At 37.2% G+C, this 21,182-nt stretch overlaps 2 protein-coding genes across 16 annotated transcripts in view; one reads left to right on the forward strand and one right to left on the reverse strand.

Moving 5' to 3' along the window:
* Positions 1-21,182, forward strand: part of LOC109402620 (protein toll) — a 393,806-nt gene that overhangs the window by 292,236 nt on the left and 80,388 nt on the right. The gene's annotated exons all lie outside the window — the stretch shown is intronic.
* The window catches only part of LOC109406602 (cation-independent mannose-6-phosphate receptor), a 236,869-nt gene that overhangs the window by 67,008 nt on the left and 148,679 nt on the right, over positions 1-21,182 (reverse strand). The window contains exon 6 of one of the 9 annotated variants that reach the window (XM_062844427.1): positions 1,341-20,325. The exons of the other annotated variants lie outside the window; for them this stretch is intronic. Coding sequence (XP_062700411.1) covers positions 20,287-20,325 — 39 coding nt within the window. The 3' untranslated portion in view covers positions 1,341-20,286. Of the gene's footprint in view, positions 1-1,340; positions 20,326-21,182 lie in introns of those variants that run through there. 9 annotated transcript variants of the gene reach the window in all.

Below are 21,182 nucleotides of genomic sequence, written 5' to 3' on the forward strand. Positions count from 1 at the left end.
TAAAAAAAAAACAGAAATTTAACTAAAATTAATAAATAAATAAAAAAAATCCAAGCAAATTCATATACAGGTCGGACTCGATTATCCGGAGTCGGGTTCTGATGCGTTTCGAACATATATCTGGGAAACAGAATGCTCCATTAAGGCTCAATTGAGAATGGCAAATGTTCCAGGACTCAAAAAGCACTTTTTCCCAAAATGACGCAGAAATTGAAGAGAATAAGAATGTCCTATTGTTTAGTAAATCAATTATAATAATCGGACTCGCTGGTTTTGTTCACTTTATCGTCATTCTGGAGAAAAGTGCTTTTCCAGTTTTGGATAATATGCGATTCTCATTTGAGCCTTAAGCTGGAATTTTGTCAATCCCTCATTGATTAGTAATCAGTCAAAATTTCAGCTTCTTACAGCATTCCGTTTGCGAGATATTATTTTGGAATGAGCCAGAATCCGACTCCGAATAATTGAGTCCGACCTGTATCTATTTCCTTGTCTATTTCGTACAGAGAATTATACTACAAGCTTCTAGTAGATGTGGAAAAACAATACTTTGAAACTGAAATACCATAAATTTCACTGGAAATCCCAAGTACGTCCACAAAAGAAAAGCCTTCCCAAGTAACAGTTTGATAACCAGTAAGTTTTGTAGAGGGTTTGAGAACCTTCACAAAACCTTATAGCTGTTATGATAGTATTAAGAAACTTTTAAAACTAATCAATTAGGCAAACTAGTGACTGTGATGGTTTAAAAAACCATGTCTACATTTCTTTCTTGTCAGACGTTCTTAAAACTGTTGCACTATATTACAATGTTGTCATGTGATTGCGCTTCATTCCTTCATGTGTTTTGCTTCTGTACTGATTGGAATTGGATCTAATATGCATCTAACGAAATAACTACAGTAAGTGCACAGACTTTTTGATAGGAAATCGATATTTAATTCTTTAAAAATATTTGTAAGAACATCAATAATTTTTCTCTATTATGTACAGCATCACCGATCAATGACTCCCACATCATCATTTTCATATCATGTCATCCTACATGTCATCATTCTCCACTAACAGTCATCCTTCTCTTGATAGTTGTGGAGATGAAGAAGTATTCTTGGTCTATAGTGACAGCAGTTATCATACTCTATTATTTCTTTTTAAGCAAAAATTCTTAAAAAAATATGACGTTTTTTTGTCAAAAATTCTAAAAAAAATAAAAAAAAAAAATGCAAAAAAAATCTAAGAGTTTCGTTAGATGTTCTAAGAATTGCACTAAAATTCTCTGATAATGCAATTATTTTCATTAAAGTTCCAATAGCATGAATTCTTCAATGAATTTTGTATTAAAAAAAATAGCTGTAATTAAAATTCATGAATAAAAATGAATAAAAAAAAACTTTTTTTCCGGAAAACTCGAGAATTTCACCAGACTTTTTCAACTTCAAATTTTATTAGAAACTCCCCAGCTCAATCCACAGTTCTAGCGGATTTTACTAAAAATTACATGTAGTTTCTTAAAAAAAGTTTTACCTGATATTGTTTTCAGAACTGTAAAAATATCAGCGATAAATACTTCGAAAAGCTTTTGTGGGTATTCTTCCAGATGGAAGCATTAGTCACATTTTTCAGGAAAACTGTGAAACAATTCCAAACAAACTTTGATTCCGTTGAAAACTCCTCTGCAGATTCTGATAACAATGTGTTAAAAAAATCTATTAGAATTTTCTTAGAAGATTCCATCAGATATTCCTCCAGGAGTTTCATTTGCCAATCTGCCATAAGCTTCTTTGGGGAATCCACTTCAATTTATTCTGTATTCTCCCTCTCCAATTTTTTTCAAGAAATTTTTCCCAAATTTTTTCCACATATTATGTACTGGCGTGACTTTTCTATCAATTCCGTCAGACATTCCTCAGGACATTTCTCTTTGACTTTTGCCAAAGAGTTCAGTCTTCTATAGGTTTAGATATACATATAAAATATGACATATAAAGTTCCACTAAGTTCATCTAAGAATCTCGCCGAAAGTCCTACAGGAATTGCTAGAATTTTTAGCCAATAATTTAATTTCCAGTTCGTGCTTACAGTCTCAAGGTTTTTTTTTTGCCAGAAATAACATTTGCAGGGAGCTACCTCCAGGACTTTCAAAACTAGACCTTTAAAACCTAGTTCGGGAAATCATCCAGAAATCTGTAAATTGAGTGTACAGCCAGTCTTCAACCAGAGGTTGCACAGACTGAACGAACACTAACGTTAGACAATGGACAACAAACGAAACACCCAATGGTCCAGTGGAGAATTTTCCGTTTGACGAAAAGTTTTCACCGGCTGGAGCAGGAATGGAGCCCACACTCCGAAGCTTACGAAACGGCCTGTTCCCGCGGATACTATCCGGAGGGATTAAATACGAAGAGAAAATGTTCTCCATTTTACGTTTTATTTGAAACTATCTCGATACACTTGAGGATGTCCTATTTATACCCCGTTTCCCCGATTGTGCCTACAGAAATTGTTTTAGTAGTACATTATTGTGTGGACATATTGTATGCAAGATATGGTACAAAAGGTATAATATACAAAAGGTATTGTGTTTGACATAATGCATTAGAAGTGTCAGACAATCATAAGAATGAAAAGTAAATAGATAATTAATTGTCTTTAACCCTCTAATGGATACCTGGGGTCCATTTGGACCCCAGGCAACTTTGGAGTAATGGCAAGCAAGCTTGGTAAAACATATTCACTTTATTTTTGCAATACCTTCAAACTAGACCTAGTTCTATTATTTAAGCAAAAAAAAGGTGATTTCATGGCATACTTTGATTTTTATTCCAAGTCAAAGTTGAACCGGGTGATTTTGTATACCTGGGGTCCATTTGGACCCCAAATTGAATTCTCTATATCTTTTTATTCTGTTGTTTTAGAATATTTATGTCTTGGTCAAATTTGTTCGGTAGGTCAAGCGCCATCTGACGGTGAATTGGTTAATTCGAAATTTACCCACTAGATGGCGCTATTTGAAATTAACAGTTTAGTAGTATAATGTCTTAAAACGAAATTATCGGAAGATCTAGAGCTTGTAGAAGTGTCACGTCTTCGGGAAAGTTGCTCAGTAAGTCGAGCGTTTACAGATAATAGATCGATTGATTTGAAATTCCACCACTAGGTGGTGCTAGTGTGCACGTAAATTTTGTATCTCATAATATGTCATATATATCACTGGATCCTTATCACTTAGAAAGATGACGTCCTCGAGAAAGTTGTTGTGTTGGTCAAGTACTTCCAGACGATGGGCCGTTTGATTTGAAACTCTACTCATAGGTGGCGCTAGTGAGCATTCAAATGAACATCTCTTATATCTCAGGATCCTGATCACATAAAAAGATGGTGTGTTCGGCAAAGTTGTTTCATAGGTCAAGAACTTACAGATGACGCAAAATTTGTACCGGAAATCACCACATAGGTAGCACCACTGAGTATGCCAATTGTATACTTCAAATAACCCAGGATCCTAATAACACTCTTATCGTCTCTTATCTTTAGCAAAGATGTTTGGTAGGCCAGAATTTACAGATAGATAATGGATCGCTTGAATCGAACCTCTGTCACTAGATGACGCTAGTGAGCATACACTTTTTGAATCATTTATGCATCAGGTTTCAGATTATTTAGAAAAAAAAATAAGATTCTGCAATTAAGTTGCAAGAACTTATAAATGATGAGTCATTTGACTCATAGGTAACGTCAGTAAGCATGCAATTTGTATATCTCATATAGCGCAAGATTCTAAAAAAGAGAAGAAAACGCATAGTCAAAAACATAAAATTGCTCTCATGCAGAGTTTGTGTACGGGTGACTAGACTTCTGCGTGAGAGCAGTGAGAGCCAGCTAGTCATAATCCACAGACAAACAGATGTATCACTTGGAACAAATTGTGATAAAAGTCATCGTCACGAAAACATAATCGCCCAATGCTAACCAAGCTATGTTACGCAAACCACTCAGTAGGTGGCGGTAGTGAGCACACGTCAAACAGGAGTAAAAACGATACGAGCGCCGTGATCGAGTGATTTGCGAACTACAAAATATTTGAACTAACCGTTAAAAATGGTAACGATGAAAAGTGAGTAGAGTGAGACGTCTATTTGTATGTGCATAATCCCAGTGCACAATTTCTGCACGCACTCAAAAAAAAACACCACACAGTGCACACGCAGAGTGTTCACAGGGGACTGTTCAAATATTTTGATGAACCAAACGCATACCAGTGGATCCCAGAAAAAGCTAAGAGACATCACATCTTAAAATATCAGAGACAAACAGACATAACACTGACACAATTTCTCACCCATATGTCTCAGGGTTTTGAATACTTAGAGTATTGGTGTGTTCGGCAATACTGTTACGCTGGTCGAGAACTAACAGTTTATGGGCCACCTATGTGTGAAGTTCCGGATCAAACGGATCCTGAGATATATTAATATAAAATTTGCACGCTTAGTAGCGCCATCTATGTGTGAAAATTTCAAACAAACGGTCCATCATTCGTTAACACTTTACCTAATAAACAACTTTGCTGAAGACACCAAATTTCTATGTGGTCATGATCTTGATATATATGTGCTCAAATACTTAAAACTTACATGCTCACTAGCGCCACCTATATATGAAATTCCGAATTAAACAGTGCAGCATCTGTAAGTCCTTGACCAACCCAACAATTTTGCTGAAGACACCGATCTTCTAATAAGTCAGGATCATAAGATACAGAAGATCAAATTTGGGGTCCAAATGGACCCCAGGTTTCCGAAATGGATCATCATTTAAGGTTTCCTGTAGAGGGTTAATGTCGATCTCAAAGCTGGACCAGCAAGTGATGCGATGTGGAATCGTCGTCTGCCATTCAGTGGAATGCAAACACCCCGGTAGCTGGCTGATGGCCTCAACACGGCCAGACGACTGATTTTTTGCAAAGAATAATTGAAATCCACAAAAGTTTACCAAATTCCTTCAAAGTTTCAAATAAAAATAAAATAAACTCAAATGAGTTGCATTATGAACATTATACAACTATTTTTCATTATGCAACTCATTTCAGTTGCATAATGAACCAGTTCGGAAAATTGGCCATTATGTTACTGAAATGAGTTATATAAAATTGAAATTATGATACTGAATTGCATAAAGGTAGTTAAAACCCCGCGTTATGAGCTAACACTTTGACTTTAAAATCCAGCGAAAAATCTCAGACCAGCGGTCATATCCAACTAATTTCGAAAAAAAAACATTGATGAAAAAATATTTAAAAAATGCAAAATTTTTCTTTTCACAACTTGAAACTATTATTCCTAAATTTTAAATTACTGAAGCACAATTTGTTAGTAGACAAATACTTCAACAGAAATTTAGCAAATATAGTTCTTTGCAACAATTAAGTAAAGTTTGAATTGATCTAATGAAAAAATTGCCAAATTTCAATAATACAGTTGATTTTCTACATCTCGATATTGAAGGGACCATCAAGATAAAGAGAGATCGAATTCAAGAACCAATTTGTAATGCACACTAGAATGAAAAACTTCGTAGCTAGGAACAACCGACAACAAACAGATGTCATTTCGCCTTCCGAGAATGTTTTGCACCTGAGAAACTAGATCTAGTCTACCGGCATTCCATCAACTCTGTTAATATTGCTTTCAGTCTATTCAAGACTTGCTTATTATTAATACAGGCAGCATCAAATATGTTTATTCCAATGCGTCTTACAAATTCTCGCGTATTTTCCAAATTGTTCCTGGAGATTCCGGATATACGGGTTTTCCCTCATGGATTGACACACTTTACAATATTAAATATTATTCTAAAAATTGAAAATACAATTCTCAAAATTTAAACAAATTTGCTGAATATTTATAGATTTTACTGAATTTCCGCAAATAACCACATCTTTAAAGATATCCCATGAATTTTACATAAAATTCATGGAGGTTCTAATGCAAGTTTGTTAATTTCAATTATATATGTTGTAAATTCCTAAAATTTTGATAGAAATTACGAGAATTTTCACAGATATTTTTGAAATTGATCTGTCGATATTTCTTTTTAATTTCTGCTTGAAATCTCCTAGAAATCACAAGGATTATTACTGGTAATGATTTTTGAAGGGCTTTTTTTCAAGAATTCATTCAATCATATGAAACATTATGCACCATATTGCTTGGTACCTCTCGCTGCCTTTCAGTTACGCCAGTGACCAGAATGCTTTTCTGAAAGGTGATTGTTGCTCAACTCAACTGCTGAAAGCGAACCGAAGCTCTCCTCCAGATAGTCGGAAGATATAAAATTTAATTTCCTTTTCTGAAGCGAGAGCACAACGCAACGGCAACAGCAACAACAACACCGTTGCAACCATTTACAGCTGCTGCAAGTGCATTGTAGCAAAATAGGAGATACAAAACCAAGCATGCAGGCAGGCAACTGGTAGAAAACTAGCCCTTTCGAATAGCTGTACATTGTGTGGTTCGGTCGGTCGGTCGGTTGGATGACCGGCCCTCCGGCCTCGCTCTTCAGCTCCAATCCAACTCAGTCAGTGGAGGAGCAGAAACCAGAGGAAGCCTTCGTCGTAGGCGAAAAAACACGTTGCGCTGTGCGATTTTAAATAATGGCTCTGTGTTTTCGTATTAGATGTGTTGCCGATGTAGAACAGGGCAGGAATTACTTGGCAACTTCTCACCGACCACCGCCGCGCGCCTCGTCAACCGCGATCCTCCGCGGGGAAATCGTGTAATAACGATTCCCGTTATTGGCCCTTGCTCCGATGGACGGACGGACATGTTGTGTGGCAGTTTATTTCTTTCCACTTGTTCACTTCCCACTCCGGATTGGGTCGGAAGTAGCAGCAGCAGCCAGCAGGTCCGTGGTATCTCCATCGAGAACTTGGTCATTGTCATTGTATTCATTGTCGGTCTGCCTGCCAGGGCCCGGAGTCAGTCAGGTCGTCCCGTATCATGGGAATCGCTAGCTGTGCGGTGTGGAGTCAACGTTCCGTGTTTTAGTGGGTGACCGAATCACGTTCCACAAAAGCAGCAACGGAGCTACAGACCGCAGCAAATAGAGTTTAGAGTACATTGCAACACGCTCCGATTCTGAACCCAGCGCGTGGAAGGCCCTATCATTAAGATGCCATCCCATTTGCATACTTTTAGGATCCACCCGCATTCAAAACGAACTGCGAGCGCCTAAAGTTATGCAAAGTAACTGCTTACGCCTGGCAGTCCCATCTCCATCGCATCCTCGCCTACCTACACTACACGGTTCTGTTGTGTAATAGAGCCCAGGACACGTTTCACCGTTTTACGAATTTCGAATCGAATTCGTTTCCCCAAAGTGGATTCCCTCCTATGTATAGCTAGAGTCCTTTCAGATGGAAAATAGAACCGGCAGACTCAGACATAATCCGGTTTCTGTTTTGTTGCAAATCGTTTCGAAATCGGCGAAGCCTGGAAAGCGTCGGGTGTGGGATATGGGCGACGAAGGCGGTCCGGGAAGATGCTTCAACCAACAATCTCAGGCAAATGACTTTGTGAAAGGAAATCCCTAATCCAACAGATTGCGCGCTTTGTCACCGAACTGGATTGAGGAGGATTGCCGTGTAAGAACGTTGGGTTTTCAGGGGAGGTGAAGCAATTCGGTGTGATGGTGCGTGGGTTTCAAAGTCGAGCTCTGGAATTTTAACTTGTATACTGTTCATCATTTGTTTTCATGAACTCATATGGAGATCATAGATGTAAGATCCAAATTATAACGGATTAAAAAAAAACAATCCATCCAGAAATTCATGAAAAAATAGCTAGAATCTCCTTCAAGTTGCATCCCCAGAATTCTTTTAAAGATTTCTTCTGATGATATGATCGAGGTCCTTATGTATGAATTACCATAAGGGGGTTCCCAAATTCTTGGAATTTTATGAAGACAGGATTTTCCCAACATGCATCATCAAAATTTTTAAGAGATTTATTTGGAAATACCTGTAAAGTAACCATGGAGTTTCCTTGCAGCAATTTGTAGTGAAATTGTCAGATGAGTTACTGGAAGATAACTGGACAAAAACCTTTTTAAAAATCGGTTAAAGTTTCTCAAAGTATGTCTTTGGAAGATTCTTACAAAAATCTCTTCAAGAATTTAAAAGTTTTTCGTGCAAAGTCAAATTTGTTTCCAGAATTTCTTTTGCAAACACCGTTTCTGACATTACCTTATTCCGGAAACGATGTTCGCAAAAAAAATTCTGAAAACAAATTGGATTTTGCACGAGAAACTTTTAAATTCTTGAAGGGATTTTTGTAAGAATCCTCCAAAGACATACTTTGAGAAACTTAAACCGATTTTTAAAAGGGATTTTTTCTGTAATCTACCAGTCAGTGACTTATAGAAAATCTGGAAAATTTTCCGAAATAAAATCTTTAAAGAAATGTTTTTCTAAGTATCTCCAATGTCTTTGAATTTTCTCACAATTATTTGAATTTCTCTTAAAAATTTTGAACATTTCAGTAACAGTTATGGAATTTGTAGTGTAGTTCTAAGAATTTCCAGCAGAATCCCAAGTAAGTATACTCTATAGTGTAATTGCTGCAATTTTCATTGGAATTCTTTGAAATTTAGAATATTGTTTTGGAATTTACAGTGTGATTCCAAGAATTTTGATAGTTTTCTTGGCATTGAAAAATCTTGTAAATCTTGGAATAATTAGTGAAAACCCAAGAATTTTCAATATTTCTTTAAGGTTTACTAATGAAGTTTTTTCTTTAATTATAAGCATCTGGTATTTCGTTTAGATATTTGAGGAAATTTTGTGAAATTATTGGATGGCATTCTTAAAATTTCAAGAGAAATTCTTTGGATTTCTAAAAAAAAATGTGAATAATTTATGAAATTCTTGAATTTTGCTATTCTTAATTACCAAAATTGCTGCCTAATTCTTGGAATTACGTAACAGTCTTATAATTTCTAGCGAAACTATGTGAATGCACCGATAAATTCTTGGAATTTCCTGAGCAATTCTAAGAAATTTCTCTCTTAAAATGTTTACTGAAGCTCTTGGAAATTCATGGAAATTTTTGCAAAACTTTCGGAATTTCAAGTAAAACTATCAGGGTTTCTAGTAAAATTTCAGGTATTTTTTAGTAAAATAACTCAGATCTCTATTGAAGTTCTTGGAATGTCCAATAAAATTCTTATGATGACTTAGATATTTTAGGAATACTTTCAAAGTTTCTAAAGAAACTTGAAAAAAAATCACAATAATGCTTGAAAATTTCCTGTGAGTTAAATAAAGACAATTCACGCCACCTTTAGCCTAAGGCTGCACAGACTGAACACATTACAAACAAAGGACAACACATAGAAAGCCTAGTGACCCAGTGATGAAAATTAACGAAAAGTTTACGGAATTTACGAAAAGGTTTACGGAACGCCTACACAACTGACGCTGCTATCCGCACGGCCATGAAGCGTACAAAATTCCTTTAAAATACCTCGAATCTACTTTAACCCTTATGTGGCCGGCAGGGTACCCGGGTACCCAGCACCCATTTAAAATACACGGTGTAGAAAAAAGCAAAAAGTTTGCCGACCACTAACGGTTAAAACTCCTAGAATTCACAATGAAGCTGGTATAAATAAGAAAACTTACTGTACAATATTTACTTGGAATTTCTAATTGCTGGAATTTCCAGTGAACTTTATTATTAAAAAGTATTACCTACAAACCTCACATGCGGTTCTCAAAACATCTATCGAACGTCTATCGAAATAATAACTAAATTGGTAAAAAATTCTTGAAATGCTTTCTGAAATCTTGTATTTTTAAAATCTGTATGGCAGTGAAAAGCTTAGCATCTCGTTTTTTTTTTTTTTTTTTTTAATTTATATTGCAATTGTTATGGTGTCTAGCAGAATTCTTTAATGTTCTAATGAAAATATTTGCATTTCTGGCCGAATAACCTGTAAAGATTCAATAGAACTAATAAAGAAATTCCACTACAGAATGACTTTCATGACTTAGCAAGTATCTCCTAAAAAAATATAAAAAAAAAAACAAAAAGAGGTTTTTCAAAATTCATTATTGAATGCCTCAAATCTCGGCCATCGTTAACTTGATTCAAAAATATCCAAAATTTTGTTACAAACCCTACGAATCAAGTCAAAACTTTCACCAATGATTTTTTTCCTAAACTCTGTAATGCATTTTACCAACAATTTCTTTGCAATATTTTTCAGGAATCCTTCAGTTATCGCCAGAACTCCAAGGTTACGGTCAACTATTCCTACAAATGTTCAGTTATACCTTCAAAAGTCTCAACTTGTGCGAATCCAAATCATCCAAACAAAATTCATGCATATCCACTGAAATGTTTTGAAAAAACTGATAAAGGGCGTCCACGATGAAATTGGCACACAGAAAATATTGTATAACTTTTGATTGCGTTCGCCAAAATAGCTATCTGCGCCAATATTCAACCGATTTTAATGAAAATTTTATGGTATTATATTAGCTACACATAATATACTATTCATGGTCGAAAAAATAGCTATTTTGGCGAACGCAATCAAAAGTTATGCAATATTTTCTGTGTGCCAATTTCATCGTGGACACCCTTTACAAATCTGAAAAAAATTATATTATATTTTTATTTTTCACAAACTTTTTTTTTTGTTTCTATTAACGTGTATTTTAACCTTTTGCTAATTCGACACTAAACTTTTTTTAATTTCTCGTCTAGTCTGTTTTTTTATGATTTTGCACAAATATTTCTTTTACACGTAATCAATAATAAACGATGCAAGAATTTATCCTGCAATAAAGAAAATTCCGGAATGTACTGTATGGATCTGAAAAACTCTATTTTTTCAGATTTTTGGCGCAAGTTCTCTTTGGCAGTTTTTAGGCAGAAATTCTTCCATGATTTGTTTTTTTTTTATAAAACATCTAAATTTTAAGAAATTAGATAGGCAAGCGTCCATGCAATTTCATCAAAATTAATGATACAATATTTTTTGTAACCCTTTGTTTTCTAAACGCTGGAATTTATGGAATTCTTAATACAGTACTGGACTGAATGAAGTACGCATTGGCCAATTTTCATACAAAATTACCAACTTTGAAGCTTAAAATTTCAGCTTCCAGTGAACAGATAAACTTCAAATTTTGATTGAGCACTCTTGATAACTTGAAGTTTAACTTGTTAAGAAATTAGACTATTCCGCGCAAAATTTTAAAACTTATTACAAATCTATTATTTTGAGAAAATTTGCAAAGTTTTAAATTCGGAATATTGTCTAATCTTTTAAAAATTTTCGGAAATTTTTCAGTAAATTCATCAAAAATTTCACTTCTTTAGTGAAGTTCTTACCGATTTTGGCAACACGAAGTGAATTTTATGTTGCCAAAATCGGTAAAAAAATTTTGTGGATTATTTTCAATTTTTAAGTGTCAATTTGGCTTATATTATAAATATGGACCATTCACAAGCTATAAAACGATCCCTGTAGCTTACGTTCATAAATTACGTCATGATTTGTAAAATTGTAAATTTTGGAAAATTTAATGAATTTTGATTTTTTAAGAAAAGTTAGGCTAAAATATAAATACATTTACAAATACAAACGATTTTTCGGTAAAAATTTTTTTTGTTGCCAAAATCGGTAAAAAAAATGTTGCCAAAATCGGGTGTTGCCCAAATCGGTAAGAAATTGTTGCCAAAAATGGGTGTTGCCAAAATCGGGATGGAAATGTTGCCAAAATCGGGAGTAGACAAAAACGGGTGTTTCCAAAACCGGTAAGAAACTGTACGAATTATTCTAGAAAACATCCAAGAAAATCGGAAAAGATCATAAAATTTAATTTCATAAAATTTTCTCATTAGAAGGACACTTAAAACTTATCCTAGAGTTCCTCAAAAAATCCCCCGCAAGTTTGCCTACAGAAATTGTTTCAATATTACGTTCGTGGATATATTTAAATTTCGAAGGCGTTATGTTCTTTATTTGTGAGTTATACAAATGCATGGTCAGAATTTCGTCCATAATATTTTTTTCTAAAATTCTGTCAAAATTCTGTCTCTAAACATGTGTTTCAAGAAATCCTCAAGAAACTCTTCCGGGAATATGTACAATTAGACTTGAAAACTTTTAGGATATAGAAAGGACTTTTGAGAAAAATACCCTGAGAGTAATATTCATTGCGGATCTATGTTAGATGTAATATAATTTCATATTTCCCTTAACCATACCCTTCGACTTTTATTTTTATTTTTCTGGCTTCCAGTATTTGCCAGAAGCCCAAGATGGTCAAATGCAACTATTTTTTTCTCTAATTTTTAATTTTCTATCGATTTTGAAAACAAGCAAATGGAAAATTTTTTTCAAGATTTTTAATATCAAAATTGATTATACATACAAGTTCCAATAAAAAAAAAACGGTACACATTTTTTTCCTGGATTCAACCATACTTGAGTTACAGCAAGTTCAAATAGGTAATCAAAAAAATATATGGGACATTGTAAAATGTTATTCGAGATTTTTCCACTGTTTTTATCAAAAAAGGATCAATTCTAGATTGAGTTTAAATAAGGGCGAAAGTAACATGAGAGAGTTCTCTTCATCGACTCTCTCCTCTTCAAATTAAAGTGACATGATGCAAGTATGGTTTCACTTTTTGGTCATAAATCGCTAGGTTGCGATGCAATCTAGCGTCTAAGTGTAAAAAAGTTCGATTGAATTTGCATCTTTTCACTTTAATTTGCAGAAGAGAGAGTCGATGAAGAGAACTCTCTCATGTTACTTTCGCCCTTATTTAAACTCAATCTAGAATTATTTCACAGATAATGAATTTTCCGACCGTCTCGAATAACATTTAACAAGGTTCAATTTGTTTACGAGTGGAAAGAATGTGCTTGTTGAATGCGGGCTGCGGATGAAGCGAGTTCGCGAAACGTTACAATTGAGTGAGTGTTTCCTATGCTTGTCCTCGAGTTAGGCCCTGAGTGTTTGTCAAGAAGCAAACAAGTATAGCACTTCCTAGAAAACTGTTATTGCATTTCACGTGGATTCATCGAATCGAAACATCGGCCAGCATCGTCGCATCTGGCAACTCGATCGTCGTCATCACGCTATACAAACGTCACTTCGACGACTAGGTAGATATTGTTTAAACAAAAGAACACAACGTCCATCAACTGCCGTGGACTTCGGTAATCTTCGACTGGACATTTTATCTCCAAGCTGTATCCATCAACAACAGGGGAACACACTTAAACTCCAAATTTGATCTCGGTAAATACGAATAACGAACTCAATCGGTAAAGCACATTTTAACTGAAATGTCGTTGAAATTTGACAGTTCATCAAAAATAACTTGTCAAAAATAACGAAATTCGGTAATATACGTTCATTACTGATTTTCGGCAAACTTTTTTGCCACAGCAATCGGCAATTTAATCATGTCACTGAATTTCGGTAAAGCGCATCTGTCAAAAATGAAAACGGACACGTTGTCGTCTGGGTGCCATCTCCAAAAAAATGGTAGAAGGATTTTTTAAGCAAACATCGATGGCATTTTTATCACGTAAGTAAGCAATTTAATTCGCTTTAAGCTAACGCTGTGTAAATATGCATCTTATATGAATATTCAATAAAGATCCTTTCTTAATTATCTTTTCAGCTCGTTGGTTTGGAGAAGGAGCGTTGAAGGAGGAATGTTTTCTGGTGCCTGTTTGGTTGCTGTCGGGACGCTACTTCGATCGTCATGAAGCAGGCCGCTTTGTTACCGGCCGGGAACGGTAGCTCCGCGGGAAATTCGTCACTTCTGAAAGTCCACCGAGTTGCTGATCCGCAAGTTGCCGCTCCAGTGGTGCGTTAAATTGCGCAGGATTTCAAGATAGATCTGCGCTTCCAAAGTGCCACCGCTGCTGCCCTGCAGGAAGCCAGCGAAACGTACCTGATCAGATTGTTCGAGGACACCAATCTGTGCGCGACCCACATCATGCGCGTCACAATCATGCCGATGGATATCCAGCTTGCCCGGCACATCCGCGAGCGTGTTTAGGGAGGATTGGGAGAAAGAGACCCCGGGGGAAGTGTGAAGTTGTATTTTTACTATTTTTTTGTTATTAAAGAGGTTTCCTGCCTTAGGCTGGTTCATCTCTGAATAAATTTTTTAACCTAATTATATTTTTTTGTTTTATTTTACTTTTTCTTATTGAAAACCACGAAAGAAAACAAACATTTACTGAATTTCGGTAATAATGTATGCCGAAATTTTCGGCAATGTATTACCGAGCCACTCGTTAAATTTTGACAGTTGATGTTTATCAAGTTTGCAGCCTAGTCGGCAATTTGAACTTTTACCGAGATTTTTACCGAGCACTCAGCTGTTGGATTCTCGGCGATTTATTTTGCCGGCCTCGGCGAAATAAATTAAGTGTGAAACAGAAATGGATGTTGTAAATTAGCCGGATCAGCGCGCTGCGTTGTTTGAAGCACCATCTATTGTCGTGGCTTTTGTGCTGTTAGAGAGCCCTCGTTGTTGGATTGAATTAGGGAAAATCGATTCCCCTCCGTTTCTTCATCCGGACCGGATCGCTTTGTGGCGTGAAAAAGTGCCATTTGCGTTCGATTGTTGTAGATTCCACGGAGAGATGACGACGGCAGCGACGAAACACCGAACGAAAATAAAACCGGCATTTATTTTCTTTCGGGCCCAGCGGCGAAAATTACGCTTCGGCACGCACATCCAGTCATCGAGCGACGGCGGCGTCGCTAAATAAATAATGTTCAACCGACCGATGGGGCCCAATAAATAATTCCCAGCTGTTTGGAACGGAGATGAGATATGATAGCGGAGCGGTGATATTTTTTCAACGACTCGGGAATTTCTCGTGACTTTAAAATGTTATGGCACAGTGAACTACCAACATAGTGAATTTCTGTCAATTCTGTCAACCCTGTCAAATCCTGTCAACTGTCTCAATCACCACCCAGCAAAATGGAACTCAATCGTCTTTATCTCAGAATGAGTTCCATTTTCACAGATGGGAACCAATCATCGTCGTTCCATCATCGCTCGCCGAAGACGATGAGATTGTTTTCCAATTTTCTTCCTCCCAGAAGTGATTCGACGATTTCGGAAAAAAAATCCATCATCAGTCGTCAGCTTTCTTTTTCTTTCATAATCGAACCAAAACTTCTTATCACCACGAATCCATCCAAATCAATTTCCCGTCAAGCGACGGACCGGTTTCCACCCCAACATAGAGAGCTGTCTTGCAAGTAATCCGTAAGAAAAAAAAATCACACCAATCCCAATCCAAACTGTTGGATCCTCCTGCCGGAGCTAGACCCTCGAAACGAAATTTGTTTTGACTAGACAGACTGGAGTTTGCATTTTCTCTATCTCTCTCTCGATTTCGCTCTGGGCAGGAAAGAAGCATAAAGCGATGACGAGCCAAACTCGTCGGGAAACGGGGAGTCATCTGTAACGGATGTTAATTTTAATCAAATCGGAAACTGTCTGCTTTGGATGGAAAACTTCTTTAATCAATCCACTTCCGACGAGGGATGACTTTTTTTTCTGGTAAACGGTTTGCTGCGGCAATCCACGCATCAAAGTGAACCTCTGCCAAACAGCTATTCAACCAACAGCCAGTTGATCTAAAGTTACTGGAGTAGTAACTACGGGAGCTCAATCAAACTATATCTAGTGAGTTTAATACCTTTCTTAATCCACCATTATCCACCAGACAGACACAGTCGAGCAGAGTAAACTTCGGTCCAACGCGATGACGACGCTTTGCAAATTTCTTTCCAATTTGTGCAGAATGTCAACGGCAGGAACAACTCGTCACTCGTTGCCAACGGTGGTGGTGCTTACACAGATTGGAGCACAGAAAAAAAAAAACAAAAAAAAATCGTGAAAAAATAACACATTTCCTAAAATTGTTTGTGTTTATATAGAATGCACACACATTTGCTGGATAGTTATTTTCAACGACTGGAGCGGGAATCGGACACGTAGCAGGTCATTTCCAGTCATTGCACTAAAGATCACATCGTTCGAATAGAATTTAGTAAAAAAAAAAGCAAAACATTACCGTAAGTTCAGCGCACATGCTCTAAAAGGAGTTTGTAACTCTTATATAATTCATAAATGACATATTAGAGCTACACAAACTTAAGTAGAGCATGTTTGTTACTATGGATATTGACAGTCCGTATAAAAAAGATAATACAGCTTCCGATAAGTAAAATAGAGCGGGATTCGATTCCAGGTTCTCAGCGTGACAGTCACGTGCTTTAACCATCACACTAGGTCCGCTCCATATTGAACGACTATGTCTATGCCGTGTATACACTATTCCAACTGAAATTAGGATATTGCTGCTTTTTCTAACAAGGCCATCAAAACGAAAAGCTGCGAAATACTACAAACAATATACTTATTTCAAATTCTGAAAGATCTAGTTTCTGTTTAGGTGTGCATATTATTTTTTTTCTCTGTGTAAGCAATTTGGAAAATTCTGTTCTTAATTTCCTTTTCGCCTCGAGGTTAAATCTGCTGTTGTTGCTGCTGCTAAGGCACGGAATGGAAATTTTGATTCCAACCGGTGACAAGTCGTTACATTGCATTGTTGCTGTCTTGCAGATTTTTTTTTTCTCGACAACGTTTATTGGAACAGCAATGAGAAGAAAAAAGAATGACAGACGCAACATGTTTGTCAAAGTTGATTGCCTCGGATTAAGAAGGTGGGTTGTGAGTGGAACGAGTAACGAGCTGCAGTGAAATATGATGGAGGAATGTTTTGATTTGTGAAAACGTTACAAATTTAAAGAGAATTGATACGAACTTTTCCATAGTTTGCTATCAAATCTACATATTATTTATTTTGTATTTCATTTTATGATTTGGAGGCTGTTTTGTTCGCGTCGATGGTATACACCGGTGAATATTTAAAATATATTTATTGGTGAGATCGTTCCAAAATCATTTAGAAAACACTAACAGCACATTATACATAATACAATCATAATGGAATCGCGAAATCATTGGTTCTTTAATTAACAACTGGAAATATTACTCTTGCCATGAGAAACTCTAATGTATATACACACTAAAATGTCTAAATGCACTGCATAAAAAGTGGAAAAGCTATTCAGTACCAATATTGTGCATAAGATGATCTAATAATGATGGTAAGGCCACGGCAGCCAGGGTACATCTACAGAGAAGAGCAAAACGTGGTTATCGAGACGTTTCAGGGATCCCAAGGGAATTTAGGAGGTACTACTAGGAGGTCTCAGGGGTGTTTAAGACAGTCTCAAGGGGCTTCGGAGGTTCAAAGAGGTGTTCCAAATGGCCTCCGGGTCGCTTCAAAGGGCTTATAGAAGAGTTCCAGAGGGTTTTATGCCGTTACAGGGAGTTTCTGGGTCGCTTCAGGTAGCTTCAGGGGAGCTAGGAAATGCCAGTTTAGTTTCTGGGAGTACCAGAAGATCTCAGAGGCGTTAAATTAAGTCTTGGAGCGTCTCAGAGGGATTAAGGGGATTCCAGAGGGCTCCAGGTGGCCTCAGGGGTGTAGTTAATGTGTAAAAACCATGTTGGCGCGAGTTTTCCCCCGGATCGATACACATATCGAAAGCAACTTTTTACGGTAGCTTCAATGCTATATTAAATACAATAAATTTCAATAGTTGTACAACGTGTTTTTACTTACATGATAGTTTCTTAATCACTACCGAACTCTCTCACTCGACGCACAACTTAACACTAAATCTTATTACAATTCCAGTACACTTAATTCCTATTAGATAATATAGTTGCCAGTTTCACCAAAATACATTGGAAAACGTCGCAACAAACCAGTTAAATGTGTTAAAACCAATGAAAATGACTATAATAAACTACAGATCCCCTGAGGAAGATCCAATAAGGATCGAAACGTTGGAAAAAGAAAACATTTATTTGTTTTTGACCCCGAAAAGACTAAAAAGCCAAAACTATTCGAAAGTCTTCAAAACAGTCGTCGTCAACATAGTTGCCAACCAACAGATTTCCTCATTCCACAAAAAAGAGAGTCTCTGGGGACGTCAGTGAGCCTCAGAAGATCTCAGGGGTGCTTCGAGGGCCTCAGGGCGTTTCAGGGAGTCCCAAGGGCATTTTAGGGAGGTACCTGGAGGTCGCAGGAGTGTTGCAGGGCAGTCAGGGGGTTTTCATTCTGGATTTTGAAGGCCTCAGGGGTGTTTCACGGGGTATCAAGGAGTTTCAGGGATACTTCAGGGGATCTTAGGGACGTTCCAAGGGGTCTCATAGGCGTTCCAGTAGTTTTCAGGGACGCTTCAAAGGATCTTTCTCTCGTTTGTCGGGTGAAGATCACTGCGTCCACATTTTAGGACTATTGTGCTATACCCTTTTGCTGGGATGTACACAAGTTATCTCAGTAACATGTTTGTCATTAAGATATCTTGGTATCGACTGAAATTCTTTTGTCGAGACCTAATAGTGAAAATCTCTTTAATAAAGACATCTACTATCTACTTTTATCAATGCAAAATTTCCGAAATTTGTATGAACCGTAGACATTGGCCAAAAACAACCCCAACTCCCCTCCTCAACCCTAAGAGTATACAAAATTTATGGAGAGGCTCCAGGGGATACCAAGAGATGTCAAGGGCGCTTCAAGAGGTCACAGGATAATTTCAGGGGTTTCATGGGGTCCCAAGGACATTCAGGGAGATTTCAGGGGACTGACGGGTGTTTGTGGAGGTCTCAGGGGTGTTCCATGGGGTCACAAAGGGTTTTAGAGGGCTCCAGGGAGCTTCAAGGATGAGAGTTACTTAGAGTTTACTTAGAGTTACTTAGAATTTACTTAGAGTTACTCAGATTTCAGCGTAATTTCAAGAGGTCTCACAGGGTTTCAAGAGGTTCTCGAGTATCTCTGGGCGCTTCATACTATTGAAACGCTACTAAAATCCCCATAATCGCTTTAAATATCCCTGAATGCTCTGAAGCTCCAGAGATCGCTTCTCAAGAACCTTTTAAATCCCATGGAAGACCACTGGAATACCTTGAAACACCACTGAATAATCCACATCTCCTCCTCCATAATACCATTTAAATATCCTTTAAATCTCCGTAATCAATTTGAAATTACCATGAAATCCCTTTGGACGCCTTGAAAACCCCCGTGTACCGCCTCTGAAATGCTATCAAGCGCCCCCAAACCCTCTCGGAACATCCTAAAACGCTTATGAAACCCCTTATAACTCTCTGAAATGTCTTGAAACGCCCCTGAAACCCCTTGTAACGCCCTTCAATTGCTCCTGAGATCCGCCCCTTTAATCTCCTTCAAAGTCCCTTGAAACGTCCCTGAAACCCCAATAATACTAATGAAACGCCCCTGAAGTCCCCGTGATTCCATTGAAACGCCAATGAAACCTGTCGGGACGCCCTTTACCCTGCACCAACCTCAATCGGTCATAAATTGGTGCAAACTTATTATACCCAAATGGTCATGCATTACCCGAAATCATTCCGCAGATATTCCGGATTATATTGGGACAGGGGAGTGCCAAAATAGACAAAAGTGATTGTTTCGTGTGTTTTGCATTTGCATTATCGAGTTTCTGGCAGATGTCTTGAGAACAATAAAGCACAAATGCTACAGTGTGATTGGTGAGTTTATCTGGATTATCGTGACAGGTTCCACGGGGGCCTCATTGTGGACACTTCTGGTTTTAAACCAAAACATGCCATGCGACGTATCAACCTTCATGATTTTGAGAGCATAAACCAGAAAGGATAGACTGAAGTCTTTATCAACAGGTATGGCCACTCCGGAACATTTGGAACAGGTTCTACCGGGGCCTATTTTATGTGGACACTTGTGTTCAACTAAAACATGTCGTGCGACATATCAATCTCCATGATTTCGAGGGAATAGATCAGAAAAGATAGACGGTCTATGTAAACTACTTCGAAAAATATGGAACTGGTTCCACCGGAGCCTCTTTGAGGCTGACTTCGAAAAAAATGAGCCAAAAAAGATAAGCTAAAGTCTATATCAACTGATAAAGCCATTCCAGATGTTCCGCCGAGGGACACCTCTGGTTTTCAACCTAAACATTATTATTTCCTGCTTAGTTTGCTTAGATCTTAATTTAAAGCTCTTTTGTCCACTAGGACACAACGTCAGCGGGACAATTGTGCGAAACTGTTCAGTCAGCCTGATACCGCTCAGACTACCTTACCTGTTCAACTGAAGTATTCCAAATTTAGTACATACCTGAAAGGTAAAAGAAAAGACTTTAATTAGAAATATGCTGAATATCCTAAAATAAGGAATGAAGCTCATCCAAACAATAGTTTATATGCACAATATAATTAAGGGTGTTGAAAGCAAAGGGTGTTATGAGGGTGTCCGAGTGTTGTTGGGAAATGTTTATTTTTGGCATAGGGGTTCACGCATTGGTGCGTGAATGCCAGGCATTAAATGATAGATAAATTGTGTGAAGATTGCTGTAAAGTGGCACAGTTCGCTTGGTTGCATAACTGGTAGGCGTTAGATTCACACTGTGCTGTTAAAGTTGGAAGTCGAATGAACAAAAGTTTTAAACCTCCAAAAATATTACCAAGTAACTATTGCATATTATATAACCATCCTTACAATGTTAGGATCATAATTCAGTGTTACAAGATTTCCGTTAACTAACACGATCTCCTGCTTAGCAACCATAAACATCATCCAATCTGCGAAACGTAAAAAAGCATTAAAAACCACTAGCTGTGAACACCTACAACATGGACCCTTACTTAAGTAACTTCCTGACCTCTCAACCTCGAGTCCATTAAAACGCACTCGCTCTCGTAAACTGACTTCAGCAGCAGCAGCAGCTGAAACGCTTCAGTGAGAGCAACCATACCCGGGCAGAGGACAAGTACTGACGATCAAAATGTGATATTGATTTGTTTGAGATAAGAGGTAAAAGTACTGAAAATAATAGCAGAAATTTGTTCATGAACCATCTAACAAATAGCAAAATTTGATATTTGAAGATCAATGAAATAGCTCTCTGCTATTGGTTAGATCTTACCAAGAGCTAAATGTGCAATGATGATGATGTTCCAGGAGTAAAATTGAGA

This window comes from Aedes albopictus, chromosome 1 (assembly GCF_035046485.1).
Source record: "Aedes albopictus strain Foshan chromosome 1, AalbF5, whole genome shotgun sequence".
NCBI classification, from domain to species: domain Eukaryota; kingdom Metazoa; phylum Arthropoda; class Insecta; order Diptera; family Culicidae; genus Aedes; species Aedes albopictus.